Raw genomic sequence first — 26,549 nt, forward strand, 5'->3', positions numbered from 1 at the left:
AACATAATTTCAAGTTAGTCTCTCAGTCTAATTCGCTCTTCTCTTATTTTTGAAACATAACTCAAAAGAGAAGAAATCAGCCAGCTCCTCAGCCCAAAGATCCTTTGGGTGAACATGTTTCTCATGCGGAGTTTAGGACCGCATTTACCACTCTTGCGCATTTTTTAGCTACCCAGAATGAATGACTAGCAGTCGTTCTAGCTACACTAAATACTGGTTGAGTAAGGAGTTAAAGGAACTTGTTTCCAACTATCTCTGAAAACTGAAAGCTAACTGAAAAAATAAATAAAATAAAATCATATCATCCTAGAATGAAGAGAACTAACTGCAACTCTGTATTATGAAATGCAACTGCTACTACTAATTTGGAACTCGTGTCTCTAAACTTATGGTGTAAAATAAAAAGAAAGCACCATAGCATAAATGCGTCAGTACAATTGAAACTACTAAGTATACAAGTGAGGTAGGCTAAATACAAAGGGTTTACATGTATGAGCAATGCTAACTGATTGAATAATATGGGCATGAGAGTGTAAACATGCATACATAGCAACTGAGATTGGGAATACATGATAGCTAGATCTGTACGCTAATACATGGTTCACTGATATCTAACATAACTGATACTGGAATTCTGATAACATGGGCGACTGTGTCTGACATTCTTAAATTTGATAGAACTATCTCTAGCGAAGATTGAGATCTTTTTGAGAAAAGACATACAGAAGACTCTTATAATGTGTGAACACATCTACATGAACTTCGTAGAGAAAATGCCTCTAAATATCTAAGGCAAATACTGTGGCTGCTAACTCAAGCTGATGAGTAGGATAATTCTTCTCATGGGGCTTGAACTGTATAGAGGCGTAGGCTATGACCTTACCATGTTACATGAGGACACAACCTAAACCCACTCTGGACACATCACAATATACTAAGAACCCATTGGAACCATCTGGAAGAGCTAGAACTGAAGCTGAGGTGAGTCGAGTCTTCAACTGCTGAAAACTCTTTTTGCAAGAATCTGACCAACGAAACTTAACCTTCTTATGAGTCAATCAGGACATAGGGAATGCAATAGAAGAAAATTTCTCAATAAACAGTCTGTAATAGGAAACAAAGCCTAAGAAACTCCTAATATATTATGGAGAGAGAGGGCAAGGCCAATTTCTAACAGCTTCGGTCTTCTGAGGATCAACTCTAATGCCATCACCAAAAATGCTCTGACCAAGCAATGTTACTGAGCTTAGTAAATATTTGCACTTACTAAATTTGGTGAATAACTGATGATCTCTGAGAGTCTGAAGAATAATTATGAGATGATCTAAATGGTCTTGCTCACCGTAGGAGTAAACCAGAATATCATCTACGAATACTATGATGAACATATCCAAGTACTGCTTGAACACATGGTTCATCAAGTCCATAAAAATGGTTGGGGCATTGGTAAGACCAAAGGACATGAATAGAAATTAGAAGTGACCATAACGAGTACAAAAAACTGTCTTTAGGATATAAGATACTCTAACTCTAAGCTGATGGTAGCCTGATCTGAGGTCTACCATGGAGGAACAACAAGCACCATAAAGTTGGTTTAATAGGTCATCTATTCTAGGAAGTGGATACCTGTTCTTAACCATGACTTTATTGAGCTGATGGTAATTAATACACACCCTGAGAGAACCATTTTTCTTCTGCAGGAATAACACTGGTGCGCCCTATGGGGTAATGCTGGATCTAATGAATACCTTATCTAAGAGATCCTTCAACTATTCTTTCAGTTCCTTGAGTTTTTTTGGTGCCATTCTATAGGGTAGAATGAAAATAGGCCGAGTGTTTGGAAGGAGATCTATGCCAAAGTCTATTCCCCTTTCAGGAAGAATGCCTAGAAGATCTTCTGGAAACACATCTAAATACTCATTAACCACTGGGACTAATTCAAGACTGGAAGGTTCAAAACCAGAGTCTTTAACATGAAGGAGATGATAAAAACATCCCTTAGATATCATTTTCCTTGCCCGAAGGTAGGAAACAAGTTAACCCCTGAAGGATGAAGTACTACCCTTCCACTCTAGGACGGGCTTATACAAGAACTGAAACTCTATTTTTGTAGTAGACTGTGGCATAGCAGGAATGAAGGCAATCTATGCCAAGAATGACATCAAAATCAATCATCTCTAACTCCACTAGATCTGGTGAAGTGACTTTCTGAAATATCATAACCGGGCAGTTCCTGTATAGCCGTCGAGCTATGATGGTTTTACCCACTAGAGTGGATACTGAAAAGGGATCTGCTAGAATTTTAGGACTAACTCTAAAATTACATGGTATATAAGGAGTAAGAAAATAAAAGGATGAACCTAGATCTAGCAAAGTGTAAACATGAACATAAATGATCTATAATGCACCAGTAATGACATTAGTAGAACTTTCTTCATCCTTTCGAATCTAAAGATAATAATGACTATTTGGGCGTTGCCCACTAGTAGCACTGGAAATGGCACCCTGCTGGTTTGGGCGACCGTACTGAGCTATAGAATGGTTCTTCTGGCCCGGAGGACCCAACTGCGGACAATATCTAATCCTGTGGCATGGCTTGCAACATCCAAAGCAAATATCACTTCCTACTATGCAAGTACCCTATTGGTTCTTGCCATAAGTCTGATAACGAAAATAAGAGCGAGAATTGCTAACACTGTCCTGAGACTTAGAACTTGGCGCTCTGTCTTTGTTACCCTCTCTGAATTTAGGAACTAGAGCACTGGTTGTAGAAAAAGATGGAACTTATGATTTAGGGTTAAACTGGGAACGGTTTTCTCTTTCTTATTTGGGTTAAACAAAGCTGAAAATGCCTGACCTTGCTTTCTTGTTCTACCTCTCCCTAGTCCTAATCTTCTGCTCCTCTATTTTCTGATCATGGGTCACGAGCCTGGCTAAAGTCATATCACTGTTCAGCATCGCAGACCTACACTCATCTACAATGCTATCATTCACCCCTGAAATAATCATGAACATCATACACCTACTGTCTCCAACTACATAAAGGAAATATCTGGCTAACTGAGTAAAACTTAGAAAGTACTCTTTACCGTCATATTTTCCTGCCTGAGGTTGATAAACTCTAGAACTTTTGCCTCGCTCAGCTCTTAGGGAAAAATTTTTTCTAAGAAAGCCGTGAAAAATCTCTCTCACTCTATAGGACCTGCACCATCTATCCTTTCGTACTTTCACTACTTGTACAAAGTATGAGCCATATCTTGCAACTTATATGTGGCTAACTCAGCACTCTCACCAATAGTCACCCCCATAATGTCCATCACCTTCTGGACATAATCAATGAATTCCTGAAGGTCTTCACTACCTTAGTTATTCGGGTGAAGTCCCAAATCCTAGCTGCGGCTGAGGTGGCCACTGGGTTGGCCGAAATAACTATTGGCCTCTCATTATGGGTAGCTACTAACTGAGAAAGAGTGGTAAATGCTTTTCTAAATTTTGTATGAGAAACATGATCTCCCAAAGGTTCTTTGGGCTGAGGAGCTGGCTGGTTTCTTCTCTTTGGAGACATGTTTTGAAATCATAAGAAGAAATGAATTAGACTAAGAGATTAACTTTTGATTATGCTTACAGGCACAACATGAATACTGGAAGAAGGGAAACTATTTCTTAAAACATCTCATAACCTCTTGCAGATAAATGTGGCGTGCGCCACACCCAAGTACATGACTCTACAAGATGTGGCATTCAGACTGCCTAGGACTCTATTAAACCTTAGACTCTGATACCAAGTTTGTAACGCCCCAATTTTGTCAAACTGAATGCTAAATGGTACTTATGACCCTGAAGGATCACAAGGTAACCCATGATTAATATCTATTCCTGTACGCTGCATAATATACATGTAAAATGTGGAAAACATGAACAATAGGCCATAACGTTCAATTAAATGAAGTATCTGATTAATCATAACATCTATATAGGGTAACGAATACCCAAAACAACTAAAGTCTGAATCAAAAATTTGAAAGCCTCTAAATACTATCTGAGTAAGGAGTTGAAGGAACATGTCTCAAACTAACTCCATAAACTGAAAGCTAACTGAAAAAAAAAAGTCATATCATATTGTCCTCAAATAAAGAGGACTCACTGCAACTCTGTATTCTGAAATGCTAATGCTATTGCTAATATGAAACTGATGTCTCTGAACCTATGGTGTAACATAAAAAGAAAGTACCATAGCATAAATGCGTTAGTACAACTGAAATTACTGAGTATATGAGTGAGGTAGGCTAAATGCAAATGGTTTATATGGATGAGCGATGCTAACTGACTGACTAATATAGGTGTGAGAGTGTAAACATGCTTACATAGCAACTGAGATCGTGAATACATGATAGCTAGATCTGTATGTTGATACATGGTTTACTGATATCTAACATGACTGATACTTGAATTATGATAAAATGGTCGACTATGTCTGAAAGTCCTGAATCTAATGGAAGTATCTTAGTTCCATACTATAACTGAATTGACTGTATCTTACAGTCTGGGTATATTGAAGTCTGAAGAACTATCTGAGTTCTTATACTGAGATTGAGACTGAAACTGTGGGAGGTATTTGTTTAATTGACATGCCCCATGTATGCCAATATAACTAAGTTGGGGTCTAATCTTTTCCCTAACTTGAAGGGTGTCAATACCACACAACTAGTAAAGACAGGCTCTGAGAACCCTCTACTGGCGGGTACTGAAAATGAGAGTAGTGGAAACGGTTTACTGGTAGGTAGGCCACCTTATCTACTCTCAACTAGAAGATATATTGTCTTAACCTACGCAAGATACATAGTTCTGGAATGCAATGATCTCTTATAGAAATCACACCCTCTACTGGCAGGTGAGTTCCCATCCTTGGGTTCACTCAGTGCTAACTTCTACTCCCAACTGAAGAGACTGAACATGATTTACTGACTGGACATGGACTGAGCTTACTGAATTCCGTTGACTGATGAAATACTACTGATATGTGATAACTAACTGAGATAAAAAGGTTTCCTGAGTCACATGACTGACTGAATTCTACTGAATCATGGCTTGCTTTCAGAAATCATGAAAACATGACATGGCTCTAGGCACACAACTATATTTTTTGGGTACGATTTCCCCCAAGACTTGATGGAAGGAAAATGACACAACATGACTTACTTTATAATGAGAACAGAGTTCACATTTCATATCATTATAAGTAGGGGATATTATACTACATGTAGTTCTCAACATCTTATGCATGGTAGGGAGTGCATATATATCATGTACATATTTTATAACTCCATTATCATGAAGTCTTCATACCACAACAATAGAAACATAAAAATAGCATGGAATTCATATTGAATCATAATGGTTAACATCGGCTTGCCATTTAGATACTACTGAGCCATGGAAACATGGTTTCTAGTATTCTAGAAATTTTATCAAACACCTTGCATGCACTCTTTAAGACATAGGTGCATTCATAAATTTCATCATATTAAGCCACCGAAATTCATGTGTTCCAACTAACATGATCATAAAATCCACGAAAATATATCAAAATACAACTCTATAACACAAATAACAACCACCAACCTGAATATGATCATAGCACCACAAAACAATCATTATTTAGTATTTAAAGATTGATTCTTGAGCTCCACGGACGAAAGGGATCCGTGGATGAACACTATGCATACCTTAGGTTGATGATTCGTGAAAGTTAGCAGTGAATTTTTCTTGAATCTTGAGGTTCCCAATTGAACCCTAGGTTTTTTGTTATTGATTTTGGAGAGGATTTCCGCAGAAGGAGTTTATTTTGGTATTTAGGAGCTTTAATCATGTGTTTTGGGGTTTATATATGGGTGGAAAATGACCAAAATACCCTTATAAATACGGAGGTGGAATGCTGAAAATTGGGCACCCCACTGGAGTTGCAGGCCGACGCCCACCTAGTCCCCGCCCTAGCCAGAGCGACACCTTGCTTATAGCGGTGCTCTAGATTGGGTGATGCGGGCCTATCTCCCTGAGAGACTATTTTGGGCACCCAAACGTGCCCTTACGCTACTCCAAAAATTACAAAACATACCCGGGATGTACTATGACCTAGCCCCACCGCAACACATCGAAAAATTAGAAAACGAAGGTCGGGAAGGTCATCAAATAAATCCCCAAAGTTTGGTGGTCCAAAATGAGATTAAGTGTTGAACACTTAGGTAAAATTTTCTAAGTCTTGGACCTTATATTAAGCTTCAAACAGGCAAATGAGCTGAATATGAATGCAACATTATTAGTGGGTCTTATATTAGTAAAAGCTCATCACCTACACTCGTATGCACTCACCTTCATGATCTTCACAATTGGAGCAGCAATATTGGAAGTTGCACATACTCCTGTAGTCAATAAGATGTCAATCCTAATTAGCGGTTGGCCTAGATTCTTGTTTATTCAACATAAGACACAAAACAGAAAAATCAACTTACGAACTTGAAAAAACAAAATTCAACAAATCAAAACTAGAAAAGCACACAAATAATGAAGACACGAAAGAAAAATAGACTCAACAACTAATCCATAACTAAGTAGGTGATTACTAGTTGTTAATTAGTTCAATAATCAATAAATGAAACTAAATAAACAAAGACAAGAAACTTAGAATCTAAATTTGAGCTTCAAAGTATTTTGGGATGTTGATGACATGGCAGTTTGATGATGTGGTAGTTTTGTGATGTGGCTATTAGGTGATGTGGGAGTTGGTAATTTTGATTGCTCAAATTTTAATTTCAAATGGTGAAAATAAGCTTTGGGAGGGAAACAACAAGACTAGGAGCCTTTTTTTTAATTTCAAAAAGGTTTAACTTCCTTGCACCCTTTTGGCATGACACCTTTTTGAAAGGTTGTTGTCTCTTTCCTCTTTTGTTAGTCTTGGAATAAGCTGTTACTCCCTTTTGATAAACAAGACTTTTAAAATCCGTTTTGTCCCCTTTCCTTTTTGGATGTCTTTGGATTGTGTCGTTAAATAAAAACACTAAACCACACTCACTTATTCACCTTTTTAGATCAAACCACTCCCTTTTTGATGTTCTTGCTCAACAATACACTAAGAACAACAAGAACATTCAAGAACAGAAACCAACCAAAAAGAGCTCCATATTGAATGATTTTTGTTTCTTTTATCTCACGTGGAACTCCACAATAACAACAACACGTTTCAAACCCATATCCTCAACAACGCACCTCAACAACAAATTTTCAAGCCATCAATCCTAAAAAAAATAGCAACCATCAATGTTCAAGAACAACTAGAAAATGGCTCAAAATTTGGATATTAACTCTTTTAGTGTTAGTGAAGAAGGGGATAATAATAGAAAAAATCAAAAAACATAGAAATCGCCTAAATATAAGATTAAAATATCGTCCTAGACACAAAAAATGGGACAGAATTTTACTTTTTGGATTTTTGATTTTTAAACACCTTTTTTTATGTTTTTCAAGATTGATTCCGTAGGAATGAAATCAATCCTTGCTATAATACCAAATGATAAAGGAACGATTATGGAATACTTAAAAAGCCCACAATAGAATCCAAAAGCCAAGAACAACAAGAAACCATCTTTGGCCACAATACACAAAACCGAGAATAACAAAGCACAAACTGAGAATAAGATGATAAGAAAAAAATACACAAATGCAATAAGATAAAGAGATGGACAAAATGACATAAGAAGTTATGAAGAAAGAATATTAAAACTATGTACTAAATTATAAGACCCTTAAACTCGTAACAACAAAGCCCAATCTTCTTACGGTGACCACTAAGCCAATCAACTGCATCTTACAATCACCATTTCTAAGCGAAGATCAGTAAAGATTTTTCCAAGCCCTGTACTAAAGGCTTTTCCAAGCCCTACACTAAGGGGTCGTTTGGTAGAGTGTACCAGAACTATGCAAAATATGGTGTATTAGTAATACTTGTATTAGTAATCTTGTGTTAGTTATGGTTGCATTAGCTATGCTAGTATTTTTTGGTTCGATGTATTAAAAAAAACATGAACTACGTAATTTCTAAAAAAAAAAATTTCTTATATAATACCCTCAATTTATATGTTGGAAAGGATGCAGAAATTTTTTTGAGGGATAATAGGGTCCTTAAGCATGTTAATGCATGCATTAGATCCATTGCATTACTAATGCAATGGATTTTGAGGTATTAGTAATACACACCTTAATACATAATAGAGTGTATAAATAATGTTTCCATTAGTTATATATAGGGTAAAAAGGTATACCAAACAAGGTACTACTAATAAACTAATGCATGCATTAACATTTCAATACACTCTACCAAACGACCCCTAAGGGTGTTACACTCTCAAAGTGAGAAAAAATCTTTCACATATTCATCATTCAAAAACTAAAGAGAAAAGACCTAAAAGAGACTATATAGCCTTATTACATAATGGAAGGGAAAATGACTCCAATACCCTTAGTTTGGTGGGGCGGCCATGGAGTGTTACTTGGACAAGGCTAACAAAAATTCCCTTAATAAAGGGCCCAAAACCATGAGTTCTCAATCTTCAATGCTCCAAGATATCTTCCACACATAGGATTGCTCTTTGGTGCACTCAAATCAGCCCCTCTATGTAGCATCCTGTATCCTCAATGCAACCAAAGCTTGATGCCCCACATACTGACTTTCAATAATGTCATCAAAATCTAAGGCTGCCATTTGACCCGTATCAGATAGGATTATCCATATCTAAATTGACTTTAGGTTGTACACTTAATTTTCCCGGGACTTCCTACATCTAATTTCCATAATTAAACACTCAAGTGGTAGTGTAAATAGGGGATGTTCACCATCCACGTCACATCCTAAAACATTCTTATATTGTTATACATATGCATCTTTTGATTGATTTTGAAAAAGACGAAATTTCAATAATTTAATTCCTTAAGAATGTTGGTACCCCTATGTCCAAAAATGTAAATCAGAAATCAAAAGAAAAAGGAAAACTGAAAAGCAGATTAAAATTTATGGGTTTCTAGAATTCACCCTTTGTCTTTCGTCACGTAATTTTGTCCCATAAAAAATAATTCTTACTCTATTATCACGCACTTTGACCCCATGTCATTATTTTCTTCAAAAAGAATAAATGAATAACCACCTCATCTTTTACTTATTTATTTATTTCTTTTGTTTTGTTTTTATCCAACTAACAAACCCTAACTAATTTTGTTTTATTTTAAAGATTCCAACTACTCACTCAATTAAAAATAGACACCTAACCCTTACCCCTCCAATTAAAAATCAACACCTCACCACTCATAAAACCATCCCACCTAGCCTACCCCTCACATTTTTTGCTCAAAAACATAGGAACTTTCCAGAAAACTCCATAGACTATATCTACACTATAACTATAGATAACAATAGATACACCTCATAGAGGGGATAAAAAAATCAGAAAAACACTGTCTATCTTTTTTCTTCTTTGATGAACCTTCATGCACAGCTTCACAGAAATAACACACCACTTATCCTCACCAAATAAAAGCAAGGATTAACACCATACATAGGGGGGAAGATCGAGAAAGATAGGAAGAGTGATTCTCCTTTTATTGTTTTCCACAGATTTCACACCTAAGGGAAAAGCTCTATTTTTGTTTTTTTAAAAAATAGAGAGATCAAAATATGCAAACACAGATAACCATGGTTCCTATTGTACGCACCCACCACCGGAATCGCACATACTCACAGAGAGATTGAGAGGCAAATAATCAAAGAGAGAAGAGAAACAGAGAAAGGAAAATAGAAAGAAAGATAAAGAATATTGGGGAGAGAAGTGGAATCGAGAAAGGGATCCCTTTTTTTGCAATTCTCAGTTTGAGTCACCGGATTTGTCTATTACCGAGTTCGGTTCCAGGATTATCGGGTTAAAAGTCGAGGTTTCGGTCCATTGGCGGCATCAAATAACTTGGGATTGAAATATAATTGAGGTCCATTTCTATATCTCATCCGCTATTCTTGTTTTGAATTTAAATTGTTGTTATCTTGAATTTAATTTCTTTCATGAGTGGGAATGATTCATGTGCTTGACATGTTCTAATATTTATTGTGCGTATGTATTTTGTGTTGTTTCGATTTTTGAAAAGTTGAATTGATAATTGAATAAGCTTAGATATGAATAATTGAATGTTCCGTTATTGAAATTGGTCATTTGTGGGTGAGGATCGAAAATTGAAAAAAAAAGAATATGTTAGTTAATTTTTATTCATTGATATCGGTGAATGTGATAATGCCATGACAGATTGACCTTGGGTAGGAAAATAGTAGGCTCGGGTTAGCAAGTTTAGAACTTTTTGTGTTGATGGAGTGTTTGAAATATGTGTATTGGATGGTTTTGGTTTTGTGGAACTTAGATCTATTGTACTATTTGGCCGGGGAATTAGAGCTCGGGTAGGCAAATAGTAGTCTCGGGTAAGCAAGTTTTGAACTTTTGGGTTGATGGAGTGGTTAAAATATGTGTGTTGGATGGTTTTGGTTTTGTGGCACTTGAATCTAATGTACTATTTGACCGGAGAATGCCCCGAGGTACCTGTATTGGTTTATTCGGGGAATTCCCCGAGAAGTATCACGTACTTGAAGATGGCACACGTTCAAGGACTGGAACATTGGGTGGAGTAAAGATTTGAATTGTAGTGTAGGAATAGTGTAGGTTAGCATAGGTTTTATATTTTTGGATTTTTACTTTGGGTTGTATAATTGGACTGAACATCATATTTTTGGGTTTTATTTTGGTTTGTGTTTGTTTGCTTGGTCGTTGTGTGTTATGTGGTTTATACATCCTTAATGTCAAAATTAGCTGATATGCTTCCCCAAGCGACCGTATCGAGGGGTGCCTAATACCTTTTCCTCAATCAACAAAATTTCTTAAACGAAATATCTGTTCTCGGATTAGTTTAGAGTCAAAATCATTTTGAAAAAGGATATCCATGGGTGACTTGGCACACCCAATTTATACCAAGTGGAGACTCTGAGTTTTAAATATAATGAATCCTTTTCAAAACATATTTTCATTTTTTGTCACTTTTAAAATAAAACCCTTTCGAAACGTAAAACAAATCTCTTTTCGGAGATAAAAAAGGGGTGTGACAGCTCCGGCGACTCTGCTGGGTACCTTTTTCAGAATTCGAGCTTATTTTTAGGGTTGTATCGGCTTTTTTTGACATTATGGGTGTATAGACATTGTTTGTGTTATTGTTCATATTTATTATATTAGTGTTAAGTTCCTACGTGCTCTTTGTTTACAGTTTTACTTTATGTGTTACCGCTTTGTATCTGGCATCATGTGCATAACCTGACTTATTCTTTATGCAACAAGCCCATAGTACACGTATTGTACATGACCTCTAGTTGAGTCACCCATATTTTAGGAGGGGGAGCCGTCATGTTATGGAGTGGGTGGAAAGCTCTCGCAGCGACTATCGACCATACGCAACCCCAAGTAGCCTTGTTAGAGAACGCCAACATAGGTGAGCCTTTAGGACATACTTATTCGCATCATATTAAGACCTAGCGGGACCCACTTGGTCCTTTTTAAAAGACTCGCCTCTAAGGCATCTCTACGTGCTAAATGTTGCATCTCTGAGGGTAACGTGGTACTTTGACGGACTGATTTAGGGAAAGCATGTGATATAAGTAAAGTGTGGATAATATTAAGTGTTGAAGAAGAAAAAAGATGAAAAAATAAAAATAAATCAAAAAAGAGAGTTTCGTAGTTTTAGAGTTCTTTATGGCCTTTGTTTTTCAAAATTCAAAAAGATATTTTTTTATCTTTATCTTTCGCACTCATTTGTCCAAAAACAAAAAATATCAAAATGAATTTTCTTTGTTTCTTTAGCAAACATTCATAATTCAAAATTTTTTTTTAAAAAAAATTTAGGAGTTTTTATGAAAGAAAATGAAAAAAAGGTGGCAGAAGTTTTGTACATTTCATATATCGAAAATGCCAAAAAGATTTTTCCTTCATAATTGTTGGTGTCAATTATATTTGAAGTGTCTAATTAAAAAACCAAGAAGATTTTATTCGTCTGTCTTTGGTTGTCTCTTAAGTTAGGGTCAGTCTATTTGTTAATCATTAATTGTCCAATCTAGACCAACTATGCACCCCTGATTCTCCTCTCTCGGGAGTGAGATACGTAGGCATCCTATTGTTGGTTCGGGGATCTTATTTGAAAAATTCAAAAAGATTTTCTTTACTCTTTATTTAGAGTAGGTGTTTCACATATGCCTCGAAAAGAAAACTGGAAAAAGATTTTTCTTAATAGTTGTAGGTTTCATTTTTGGTTGATCTTATTTCAATAAACCAAAATATATTTTATTCAATCTTCATTTAGAGTATGTTTTTCATATACATCTTCAAGAGAAAATTACAAAAAGATTTTCCTTTAATAGTTTAAAGTTTTATTTACGTATGAATGCAAACTTGAAAATCCAAAAGATTTTTCTTTGGTAATCATAGGTTTCATTTTGTAAAGAGATTTAAACCTAAAATTGGAAAATGATTTTCATCAATTCTTTGACACTTTGTTTCAAGAAAAGGAAAAGAGACTGATTGTCCATTTCGGAAAGACTTCACGAACTACGCACACATGATTCTCCTCTCTCGGGAGTGAGATACGTAGGCTCCGTTCTAGGGTTCGGTGATTTTTTCAAGAAAAAAAGAGGTTTTGAAAAATTGTTGAACTCTAACACATTTGCTCTCTCTTATCCAGTTAGTTTAAGGTGGTTGGTTTGTGAAATTTTGGCTAGTCCTCATATTGCACCAAGTCACAGAGAAAGTTATGGCCAACAAGAATACCGAGTTGGTTGTCACTAATCAGATAGTGAGTTCGGGAAATGAGAATTTAGGAGCTAATGAAGAGATTCAAAAATTAAAGTAGCAAGTGATAGAAATGCATCGAGCTTGGGCTAATGGTTTGCCGCCTCTTATAGTTCCCACTGATAATATGGAATATATTTCTAGCTTGCCTCCCATGTCACATGCACAATTTTCCATTTTTGTTGATATGCCGACACATGCATCAGCATCGACTCCGGGGCATCAATATCCAACCACTTCCAATGTTCATTTTCTCACTCCCCAATCCAAGACTACCATATGCTTGGCTCCACTTGTTGTTCATGCTTTTGCAGTGCCACCCCCAACTGAATCTCATAATTCAGTGCCACCCCCAACTGAATCTCCGTACTCTACAAGAGATCCTGTATTAAATATTACTGGTGATCAGCATTACACTTTCAAGCCTACATTCAAGTTGGCTGATTTTTGTTGTGACACTCACCCGCCTAAATTTCCTCCTAATCACAAAAAAGCCTTTTATAACAGAAGACCAAGAGTAGGACGAAACATATTATCAACACTTGTTACCTTGATTGGGCAAGTAATTTATTGAGGTCCATAAAATGGGGGATATGATAGAAGAGGGAATTAAGACGGGTCGCACTGTGAGTTTTGAAACATTGAAAGCGACTACTCAATCAATTCAAAAGTGTTCAGGAAATATTGGGGAGACAAAGAATGAGCAAGATGCATCTTCTATTTTAGTTGGACAGCGGGAATGATCAAGAAGACCCCATCGTCGTCACTCTCAGGCAGCAACTCGAGTTCATGCCCAAGCTCCACATAATCACTCCGAAAATCCATTATACTCTGCTCCTGCACCTCCATATCCAGTATATAAAGAACAACCTTATATTCAAACCCTATCTTAGCCATAGTGGAACACACCAACTCCTCAGAGTCATCCTCTAACTCTACAAACATACCAAAACCCTTCTAAGCCTGATTTTTTATCCAAGTCGACGATGAAATAAGGCAAGAGTTGAGAGATACCTTCACACCAATTGGAGAGTTGTATGACAGTTTATTTTAGAGATTGGTACAATAGGGAATAATCACTCCTGTCATTGGATGCACTCTTAATCGGCGTTCTAGAAATTTTAATCCTAATATACGATTTGTGTATCATTCTGATGCGTAGGGTCATAGTATTGAAAATTGTCGAGATTTGAAAAGAGAAATTTAAAAGATGATTCAATATGAATCAATTATGATGTAGAACGTTGATATTGTTGGATGTTTTAGTAATCCTGATATGCAAGCCAGTGGATAAGTCGTCAGGATGAGCTATTGAGAAGTCACCCCTTTCCTTACTAGAAAAAAGCCTTGTAGTTTGTTTTTAGAATTATTTCAGTGTTGTAGTTCGAGATCTATTTTCTTTTGTCCCTTTCTCATTTATGTTGAAACCCTTTTATCTTTTATTTTAACTAAATGAAGTGTCCATTTTCCTTTGTGTTTAAATATATGTCGTTTGTTTGTTTTATTTATACAGTACATTTTATGTTAATTCTAGTGATATGACATGCTAGAGAAATTTTTAGCCAGATCTTTAAATCCAAATAAACCATGAAAATTTGAATCAGACGGCTAAAGTTAGGAAAAGAATCTAAGAAAAAAGGAGGAGTGCTGAGATATTTAGTGACAAGTTGAAGCTTTCTTCGAAAATTAAGGCAATTACTTTGAGAATCACAATAATAACTTGGTCATCAATTGAAAAACCTAGCTCAATTAGGTCAAATAGCTGATGTGTGCTCTCGAGGAACAGAACAAAACCAACTCCACAAAAGCATGAGTTATTCAATGTGAGGGATGTACAACAAAGGTGGAGTTGTATGTTCGGTAAGTGTAGAAGAAGAGGTGACACATATGCTCGGGGATAGTTAGTGTTGTAAAACATGCCATAAGTGATATTGATCGTGTACTTTCACATTGCATGCTATGTATTGGAATTTTCAAAGATTGATATGATGAAGGCATTTCATTATGCTCTTCAAATATTGTGTCATCCTTTGTTTACTCCATTTGAGCCTCAGTGTTATTTTCTTTCATACCCATCTTTATGAATCAAGATAGAGTCAAAAAATCTCAAAACAAAAGTACCGAATAAAACAGTAGAGTCAGAAAAGTTTCAAGAAAATTAAAAGAAAAAAAAGAAAAAAATATGTCCAAAAAGAAAGTAAAGAGGAGTGTCGAGAAAAATAAAGTCAGAAAGTGTCAAAGATAAAAAAAAAGTCAATAAAAGAGAATAGCCAAAAAAGTCAGAATCATGAAAAAAAAAGAATAATCTACCAGAACTATGTGTGACCTGATTCTCCTCTCTCGGGGGTGAGATATGTAGGCTTCCCTACTCTGGGTTCGGTCCAACCAAATAAATAATTTAGAATTGCCTAGTCAAAAGAAACTGGGGCATGAGTTAATCCTCATTGTTTGAGTCGATTCCAAAAGTTGTAATTCCCACCCCATTTAAACTGTTGTTTGGGCCCCATGTCATCTTTCTTTCTAACCCTATCAAAAAACCAAGATACAACTTAAGAAAAACCTTCAGATCAATCTTTGAGAATACTAAGGCTAAGTATGCAATGGATGTGATGACACATTTTGGGAATTACATGTCTTTCTCAACATAAGGAATTAGGAGAGAAATGAAAATGAGAGAGTCTTATCGGTGAAAACCCTCATGGGCACTGTAAGACGATGGTGAGTTGAGACAAAAAGATGAGAGAGTCCTACCGGTGAAAATCATCACGGGCATCGTAAGGCGACTGTGAGTTAAGAGAAATGAAAATTAGAGAATCTCATTGGTGAAAAAACCTCATGGATACCATTAGACAATGGTGAGCCGAGAGAAAGAAAATGAGAGAAGCTTATTGGTGCAAACCCTTCAAGGTGTCACTAGCCGAATGAGGTCTTTAAATGCAATTGACCCAAGGAAGTAACTCAATTTAAGGGTCATTAGCTAAACAACAATTGGTTAAAGTTTGGATAAAAATATCAGGCAGCTTAATCCAAATGCATGGCATAATCATTAAAGTTGATTGTTATTTTAGATAAATTTTTTGTTTTGTTTGTTTTAAATGGGGAAATTCATTCTCTTTTCTTTCTTCTATTTATCATCATTTTTATTTTTATTTTTCTTGAGTCTGTTATACAAGTAAAAAAAAATAAATTATTGACTTTGAGTCAAGTCCATGAGAAAATATTTCAAAACTGGCTACCAGCTTTTTCAATTGCACAAAGCAAAACAAAGTCAGCATATGAAAGAGACATGATTGTGAGCCGAAAAAGGGATGCATAAAGTTTTGTCAATAGACAAGCCTAGAAACTCATGAAAATACCAAGGTTTAAAGGGTTTATCTGAGAAGCATGACAAAGCAGAGATACTGTATTTTTTTTAGTCACACTTAATAATCTAAGTTCGGGTCAATGATTCAACAAGTCAATCATATATGTTAATGGTTGGAAGCAAGGTTAAAAGTTATAAGAGAAAGAGCGATCGTCGCAAAAGCTAAAGCCACAAACCAACCACCATGTTTTAAACTCACAAATTTTCTTTGATGAAACTGAAAACATATTACCTTCAAATCATGGACTTCAAAGGATAAACATCGATGGCTACAATGCCTCTCTTTTACAAATGCAAGAAGAAATATTGCTGCACAGGTTTGATAATAAAATCATGGTAAAAATTCATTATCCTATATCCCTTGGAGACACACTTTTCCAGGAATTTTAATTTTAATTTTCTAGGTGATACACTTTTTAAATCGAACCTTCACTCCTAGGAGACGTACCTTCTAGTCGAGTCATTTCCCTTGACTCTTAGAAGACGTACCTTTTAGTTGAGTAATCTCCATTGATTCCTATAAGACATACCTTTTAGTTGAGTCATCCATTATGATTCCTATAAGACATACCTTGTAGTCGAGTCATTCCCTTGATTCCAAGAAGACGTACCTTTTAGTCTATTCATACCCCTTTATTCCTATAAGATGTACCTTTTAGTCGAGTCATTCCCTTTGACCCCTAGAAGAAGTTTCTTTTAGTCGAGTCATTCCCTTTGATTCCTATAAGACGAACCTTTTAGTCAAGTCATACCCCTTGATTCCTATATGATGTATCTTTTAGTCGAATCATTCCCCTTGATTCCTATAAGACATACCTTTTAGTTGAATCATTCCCCTTGATTCCTATAAAACGTACCTTTTAGTCGAGTCATTCGCTTTGATTCCTATAACACATACCTTTTAGTTGAGTAATTCCCCTTGATTCATATAAGACGTACCTTTTAGTTGAGTCATCTCCTATGATTCCTATAAGACATACATTTTAGTCGAGTCATTCCCGCTTGATTCGTATAAGACGTACCTTTTAGTTGAGTCATCCCCTTTGATTCCTATAAGACGTACCTTTTAGTTGAGTTATTCCCCTTGACCCATAGAAGACGTACCTTTTAGTTGAGTCATTCCCTTTGACCCCTAGAAGACGTACCTTTTAGTTGAGTTATTTCCTTTGATTCCTATAATACATACCTTTTAGTCGAGTCGTTACCCTTAATCCCCAGAAGACGTACCTTTTAGTCGAGTCATTCCCCTTGACCCCTAGAAGATATACCTTTTAGTCGAGTCATTCCCTTGATTCCAATCAGACATACCTTTTAGTCGAGTCATTTCCTTAGATTTCTACAATGATGTGACTTTCAGAAAAGTCCTTTGATGATAAACTGGGGAAAGTTTAAATCTTATGTTTTGAACTTCGCTTTCCTGGCAAATGAAATCTCTTTATAATAATCTTTATTTGGGATACTTTTTTTTTTCCAGTTTTGATGTGATTTCAAGGGCTTGCCTGAACAACAGAGCGAATAAATGAAAAGTCAAGCAACATGGTGCAAAGGTTGAAAGTAAAGAAACACGGAGATATAGTTGAAAGTCAAGCAACAAGGTGAAGAGATTAAAACAAAAGAAATAAAAAAATAGCAAGTTAGGAACCCACCTGAAAAATAGGGTGAAGAAATTCAAGACCAAGCAACAAGTGATGAAATTGCAAGTCTAGAGTTCACCCAAAAAATAAAGTGATGAAATTGCAAGTCAGGAGCCCGCCTGAAGAACAGGGTGAAGAAATTACAAGTCAGGAGCCCGCCTGAAGAATAGTGTGATGAAGTAGCAAGTCAAGGGTTAAGGAAATCTGCAGAGATAGAGTTTTTGTTATTTCATTTATGTTTTTAACTTGTAATTTTTATTTTTGAGATAATGAAAGAGGCATGGACCGGAACCTCGATGGAACCTCGTTCGACTCTTCAAATTAGTATAACACTTCTCTTTCAAATCCTTTAACATACCCATGACATGATTCCATCATAACTTGGTTAGGTAAGATATCCTATATTAAGACTTGGTCTCCCTCCCTCCTTCTGTTTCATTCTTTTGAATAAGGGTCGTGACAAAATTCTGTCTCATTGTCTACTTCTTTGTCTGAAAACACTTCGTGTTTACATTCAAAGGGGACATGATGTAGACACGTAATTGTCCAGTCAAAAATAATTCTTACTCTATTATCGTGCACTATGACCCTATCTTATAATTTTCTTGAAGAAGAAAAAATGAATAAACACCTCATCTTTTATTATTTATTTATTTCTTTTGTTTTGTTTTTATCCAAATAACAAACCCTAACAAATTTTGTCTTGGATTAAAGATTCCAACTACTCACTCAATTAAAAATAGACACCTAACCCTTACCCCTCCAATTAAAAAACAGCACCTCACCCCTCACATAACCATCCCACCTAGCCTACCCCTTACATTTCTTGCTCCAAAAGATAGGAACTTTCCAGGAAACTCCATAGACTATATCTACACTGTAAATATACATAAAAATAGATACACCTTACAGAGGGGATAAAAATAATTAGAACAACATTGTCCATCTTTTTTCTTCTTTGACGGACCTTCACGCACAGCTTCACAGGAAAGAACACACCTCTCATCCTCACCAAATAAAATCACGGATTAACACCATACGTGGGGGGGGGGGGGGGCGATCGAGATAGAGAGGAAGAGAGCTTCTCCTTTTCTTGTTTTCCACGGATTCCACACATTAGGGAAAAGCTCCATTTTTGTTTTTTCTAATTTAGAGAGAGAAAAATATGCACACACAGATGACCATGGTTGCATTCATACGTACCCACCACTGAAATCACACATACACACAGAAAGATTGAGAGGCAGATCGTGAGAGAGAGAAGAGAAATAGAGAGCGAGCTGCCGAGAAAGGAAAATACAGAGAAAGATCGAGAAAGTTGGGGAGAGAGAGGTGGAATCGAGATAGGGGTCGCTTTGTTTTGCGATTCTCAATTTGAGTCACCGGATTCATCTATTAACTAGTTCAGTTCGAGGATTATCAGGTTAAAGGTCGAGGTTTCGGCCCGTTGGTGGCATCGAACAACTTGCGATTGAAATATAATTGAGGTCCATTTCTATATCTCATCCTATATTCTTGTTTTGAATTTTAATTGTTGTTATCTTGAATTTAATTGCTTTCATGGGTAGGAATGTTTCGTGTAGTTAACATGTTCTAATATTTATTGTGCGTATGTATTTGGTGTTGTTTCGATTTTTTAAAAGTTCAATTGATAATTGAATAAAATTAGATATGAATAATTGAATGTTCCATTACTGAAATATGTCATTTGGGGGTGAGGATTGAAAATTGATTAAAAAAGCAAACGTTAGTTATTTTTTATTCATTGATGTCGGTGAATGTGATAATGCCATCATAGATTGAGCTCGGGTAGGCAAATAGTAGGCTCGGGTAAGCAAGTTTAGAATTTTTGGGTTGATGGAGTGTTTGAAATATTTTTGTTGGATGGTTTTGATTTTGTGGCACTTGGATCTATTGTACTATTTGGCGGGGGAATCCCCCGAGGTACCTGTATTGATTTATTCGGGGAATGCCCCGAGAAGTATCATGTACTTGAAGACGGCTCATGGTCAAGGCCCGGAACATCGGGTGGAGTAAAGCTTTGCAGCGTAATGTAGAAATAGTGTAGATTAGCGTAGGTTTTATATTTTTACATTTTTACTTTGGACTGTATAATTTAACTGAACATCATATTTTTGGGAGATATTTTTGTTTGTGTTTGTTTGCTTGGTCATTGTTTGTTATGTGGTTTATACATCCTTAATGTCAAAATTAGCCGATATGCTTCCCCAAGCGACCATGGTCAAACCACGGGATCGAGGGGTGCCTAATACCTTCCCCTCGATCAACAAAATTCCTTAAACGAAATCTCTGTTCGCGGATCAGTTTAGAGTCAAAATCATTTTGAAAAAGGATATTCACGGGTGACTTGGCACACCAGATTTATGCCAAGTGGTGACTCTGAGTTTCAATATAATGAATCCTTTTCGAAACAAATTTTCATTTTTCGTCACTTTAATAATAAAACGCTTTCGAAACTTAAAACAAATCTCTTTTCGGATTTAAAAAAGGGGCGTGACAGTGTTCTTACAGAATTTAATCCCCTCACTGTTGGATTACTTCTTCCTATGATAAAATGGATATACCTGTCACTGAAGTACCAGTACCTCAAACAATAATGACTTCTTGTATTTTTGGGAACTACACCTTGTATTGTATTTCGCTAATTCGCTACATTCTGAGGCATGCTTCTGATTGGAGCCAATGCATGAGGTGAGAACTTAGAGATCAATTTACCAAACGTGAATATGATCTAGCTCAAACAGGAAATGATTCTCTTTGTAATAGTTATCCAGAATAATAGATTTAAATAGAATATCCGACAGTGGTTCACACAACAGACGGAGACGTATCTAAACCTTCATTTATTAACAAGAAGAAAGCATAAAAAGGAAAGCATGCATCACAAACACAAATAAACCCATATGTAGAAAGCATGACATAAAACTTGAGTAGGATATAGTATTCTTACAGAACCATATGATGTCAAACCATATGGATTGACATTTATTTTTTTGGAGCTTGCAGCTTCATATATTCCATAACGCTCCAGATAGTTATAGTTGAACAAAACCAGTGGTAGACCTGGATCTACATTATTCACATATGAAAAATGTGGAGCAGGCAAACCCAAAACAAGAGCTAGAACAAAAAAGTAATTCAACTAAAGCACAAGAAAAAAAGAAAAAAGTACATATAACGACAAAATGTACCTCGCATGTGTAAGACCCCGCAAATTTTCTAAGTTCTTAACGCTCTTTTAAGATTGTCAAGAGAAGCTTAGCACTCAAAAATTTGGGTAGGTGTTGAAACTTTCTTCATTCCATAAGCTTGCTAACTTTGACTAATTATTTTGTCACCTTCCCGACCTTCGGTGTTAAGTTGCGTTGTGATGGGGCAAGGTCATAGAACATTCTGGGTAAGTTTCAGAATTTTTGGAATCCGTTTAGAGCACTTTACGATTTGGAAACAGTAGCATCATGAGATTTGCCTGCGATGTATGCTCCATAGCATGGTCCTAGCATGCGATATAGCATGCTATGGATGCTCCAGTGCGGAGGACTAGAACATACGACGCATGCTCCAGAAATTTCCAGCTTTCAGCCTCGATAAGGACAAAAAGGTCTTTACCCAACCTTTTATATACCTCTTTTACACGAAATTCAGCCTCATTCAACCCAAATTATAACGTTTTCACTCAATTTTCTCTCAAGAACAACATAGGATTTTAACCCAAAGGTTCAAGAACTAAAGAATTCCTCCGTCAAGTTTCTCCAAATCAAAAAACTAAGGTATGCATGTGTTGATTCTTGTGATCCTTCCACCCAAGAAGTTCAAGAAACCCTTTTTAAGTTCAAAGATTATATTTTATAAGTTTTTATGATTTATGTGTCTTGAAAATTGAAGTTCATGTTGTTGTTGAGATTTCATTCATGTTTTGATAATAAAGACTAACTCTTTGACCCTTGTATGTGTTGATCTTATGATATTCATGATAAAACCTCTTCAAGAAGAATGTTAAATTATGTAATCATGTTATTTAGGTGTAATGAATTGTGGTATGATCAAAGTGTGCCTCCCATATGTTTGATAGAATGCTTATATGATGAAAATAGCACCATTGTAGTATGTTGTGTATCAAATCCCCAATTTTGTGCTAAGTAATGCATGTCAAGTGTTTGTTGTAATGCCATGATGAGTGAAGTATGATATGTTGCATGTACTCTCTAATCATGTGGATTCCCTTGATGAATAAGTAATCAGACAATAGCATGCCTCTATATACAATTTACATGGTGAATATTAACAAGTTCTTGTAGCGATATTTCCTTGATTATATTGTGAATGATAGACTATTGTTATGTTGTGGATGTTGGTTATATATTTAAGAAGTTATGTCCTATCAGTTTCCTTCCATCAAGTCCTGGGGGTACTTTTACCCAAAAAATATAGTTGTGTTCCTAGAGCCCAGTCAGTTTTAGAGAATCGTGCTATGATTAGTAGAATTCAGTCAGTATAGACATTAAGAAAATTTAGTCAATCTAAGTACTAAGTCAATTCAGGCTCAGTACTCAGTTTAAATTTCAGTAGTAGCCAGTATTCGGATCAGATTCCAGTAAAGCTCAGTGAGTTACAGAACTTTGTAGTATACAGATAGAAAGTAAAATTCAGAACTATTCCATCAAAAAATAGAACCAAGTGAACTTAGTCATCTCAGTCAAGTAAGAAAACTACTAACAGATTCAGTTCAGTCTAAGTACAAGTTCTAAGAATCAGTTCAGAGTCTTTCAGTTGGGAGTAAGATCTAGCACCAAGTGAGTGCAGGGATGGCAAAGCCCCATCATAGAGGCAGAGTCATTAAGAGCAATCTCTGAACTCTAGAACTACGTAGCAAGCGGAAGATGTAGGAGTCACCCGTCAGAAAAAGGCTTGTCACCCTTCAGAGAGGCATGACTATTATACAACCTTAGGCTTTACTTTCTACGAGGGTCACCAGTCAAATAGACTTGACCATAGCAGAGGTTAGTACCCATGGCACAGTATTGACACCCTTCTAGCTAGGGTTACAGGTTGGACCCTACTAGTTGAGATTTGGGGCATGTCGATTAAGTGAGAACTCCCACAATTATAGTTTCAGTATCAGTCTTCAGAGTAGAACACAGAAATTAGGACTGTCAAATACAATCATCAATCTCAGTAAGGAACTCAGATATTTCCAAAGATTCTTAGACCACACGCTAGATAGGCCTGGTCTCACATAAAGTTATTCAGTATCAATACTCACAGAGATCATACGTGAAATTGGCATGATCTCAGTCTCAGATTAAGTTGAGTATTCTCAATATCAATTCCAGAGATCACCCATTAGTTAGACCTGATCTCAAGCTTAGTCACTGTTAATCATTATTAGAAGATGTAGACTGTTAGATATAGTCGTTCGGTATCAGTTACATAGGTTAGGCCAATCATCACAATCATATTAGTTATATCAGTCATTATAGCTTACATTATTAGTATTCCATTTTATGACTGTTTGACAAAGTCAATCAGACTAGTTGGACGTAATTGGAACTGTAAAAAATAATCGTTTATCTATTTAGTAAACTTATGTTGTCAGCATTCAAACTCAGTAGCTATCCGCATGAGTTCAATTATAGTTACTTATGTATGTATTTGTGTATTCTCATGTTCATATTAGTCAACATAGTTCATGCATAAGCCCTTGTATTTAGCCTTACCTCATTTACATACTCAGTACATTCTCGTACTGACGCATTTGCACTATGGTGTTTTATTTGAAGCCATAGGTTTAGAAGCACGAGCCCTAGAGCACCCTTAGTAGTCCAGATCTAGTCAGCAGCAATAGAAGTAGTTGTGAGTCCTCTTTATTCAAGGATGATCCTTATTTTCACTATTTGTTTAGATTTAGTTTATTTCCAAAAAAAAAGTTAGTTGGGGACATATCCCATCAACTTCATAGTTCAGACAGTTAGAGACTTTTCTGACAGAAATATTAGTATTCAGTTTTCAGTTTTGAGTATTTTAGATGTTGTAAACCTTATGACATGTTTTTTCTAACTTTCTGCATTTTTTATATTATTTTATGTAGTGTATAGGTACAAGAATCAGTCATGGGTTAGCTTGTGCTCCTTCAAGGTCATGAGCACCGTGTAGCATTTTGATTCAGAAAATCGGGGCATTACAAAGTTGGTATCAGAGCCTAAAGTTCAATAGTATCCTAGGAAATCTTAAAAGCCACATCTAGTAGAGTCTTCTAGATGGGTGTGTTGTGCGCAATATTTATGTACAGGAGGCTATATGATGTTTTAGGAATCATTTCCCTTCTTTCAGTGTTGATGTCATGCTAGTGGCAGTCTAACCCTTATTCCTTTTCCATTTGCAGAACATGCCTCCTCGCAGAGATAATGCCTATAGTAATGAGAATCAACCACCTCATCCTGTAGATTCTCTGAATGAGAATGTGTCACATGCAGAGTTTGTAGAAGTTTTTTAGGCACCGGCCCAAGCTGTGACTACTAGTGTTCAGAGCAACCGTTAGGCTATAGCCCTACCTCAGGAAGATGGGGATTCAACTACAGCTAGGATAAGAAATTTCATGATAATGAACCCCGTAGAATACTTTGGGTCTGTAGTAGGTTAGGACCCACATCTTTATGTTGAAGAAGTGAAAAAGATCACATAGATTATGCATGTGTCTGAGGAGGAGTATGTAGAGTTAGCATTCTATAGGCTAAAAGACATTGCTCATGACTGGGTAGTGATATGGAAGAAGAGTAGAGGGGAGGATACAGCTCTCAAGGCTTGGCAGATATTTCAGGATGCCTTTCTAGATAAGTTTTTCCCTCTAGTTATGAGAGAAGCTAAGGTAGAAGAGTTTATGGACCTGAGACAAGGCTTCATGATAGTGAAGGAGTATTTTCTTAAGTTCAATCAGTTAGCTAAGTGTGCTCCAAACATGATAGCTGACCCTAGAGAGAATATGAGTAAGTTTGTGACTGGTGTGTCTGGGTTGGTGTCGAAGGAGTGTACTATGCTCAATAGAGACATGGATCTTGCTAGGTTAATGATTCATGCCCAGCAGATAGAGGAAGATAAATCTAAGGATATGGAGAGATCTAATAAGAGATTCAGAATAGGTAGTTACAGTTTTTCTGAGGCTGGGTCACAGGGTGGTAATCGTTCTCACCATCGTCGGAAGACTTCAGTCCCAACTCCATCTTCAGCTAGTGTGCCCACACTAAATCTCAAAGATATGAGTCATGATGGCTCTCCAGACTCCAAAGCCCATATTAGTGTTATAAGTGAGTGTACTTATCTGCTTTGTGGAGAAAGTGGCAAGAACCATCTAGTTGCGTGCAAAGCTGATAATCAGGTATGTTTTGGATGTGGTAAGCCAGGTGACAAAGTGCAGGAGTGTAGAGTGTTTGCTAAGAAAGGTAGAGATCCATGCCAGAAGGGCATCACTCTTAGTACCACTAGTGGTCAGCGTCAGAACCGACTCTATTCTCTTCGGACTCGCCATGATCCAGAAGGTTTCCCTAACATAGATTTGGGTATGTTATGAGTATTTTATCTCTATGATATGCTTTGTTAGATCCCTTGCATCATGCATTAGTTTCATACTCCCGAGGTTCGGTTATGATCTTTTTCGTAGATGCCCTGTACATCGCCCCAGTATATCAGCAAAGTAAGTATTCTTAGGGGTACATAGTGTAGTAAGGGGGAGATACTCCATGACTCCCTAAAGTTATTGATTCCTTAAATCCATCTAGTTTTATGCTCATATTCTAATTACAAGCTTTGCATCAGTCAGCATTTCATAATCAGTCGGGCTTTCAAGAATCAGTACAATCATATGCTAATGCATTAGATATGCATGTTCAATAGAAAAGTTCAACTTATCAGTGTATACAATTATGCGTTAATGAAAATAACTCAGTTAAGTATCCAAGTATCAGATATGAATGTTCATTATGAGAAATCAGCCTATCAATAGTTTTTGTGAGTATTCTATGCATCAGCTATGCATATTTAGTAAAAGATTCAGTATGTCAGTAGTTCCCATCGTGTACATATGTTTCAGATGTTGTTGTCCATTAAGAAAGTTCAGTCTATCATAAATCTTAGCTTAGTCAACCACATTCGAGGAAGAATATTCCTAAAGGGTAGATAATGTAAGACCCCATAAATTTTCCAATTTGTTAATGCCTTTTTAAGCATGCTAAGAGAAGCTTAGCACTAAAAAATTTGGCTAAGTGTTGAAACTTTTTTCATTCCATTATCTTGCTAACTTTGAAGAATAATTTTGTGACCTTCCCCACCTTTGTTTTTAAATTGAATTGGGATGAAGCAAGGTCATAGTACATTTCGGGTAAGTTACAGAATATTTTGAATTCGTTTAGAGAATTTTTAGATTTCAAAACAGTAGCATCATGAGATTAGCATGCGACACATGCTCCATAGCATGGTCATAGCATGTGATATAGCATGCGATACATGCTCTAGTGCGGAGGACTATAGCATGCGACGCATGCTCCATAGCATGCTCCAGAAATTTGCAGCTTTTAGCCCTAAAATTTTAAAGAGAAAAGGGTCTTTTCCCAATCCTTTATATACCTC

General features: G+C 36.3%; 1 protein-coding gene across 1 annotated transcript; it reads left to right on the forward strand.

Moving 5' to 3' along the window:
• Positions 1–24,993: 24,993 nt before the first annotated feature.
• On the forward strand, positions 24,994–25,494 carry LOC124898418. Its single transcript, XM_047412070.1, has one exon. It carries the CDS (start codon positions 24,994–24,996, stop codon positions 25,492–25,494), a length of 501 nt encoding a protein of 166 aa, XP_047268026.1.
• The last annotated feature ends 1,055 nt before the right edge of the window (positions 25,495–26,549 follow it).

The sequence above is a fragment of the Capsicum annuum genome, chromosome 5, assembly GCF_002878395.1.
Source record: "Capsicum annuum cultivar UCD-10X-F1 chromosome 5, UCD10Xv1.1, whole genome shotgun sequence".
In the NCBI taxonomy this organism is placed as follows: domain Eukaryota; kingdom Viridiplantae; phylum Streptophyta; class Magnoliopsida; order Solanales; family Solanaceae; genus Capsicum; species Capsicum annuum.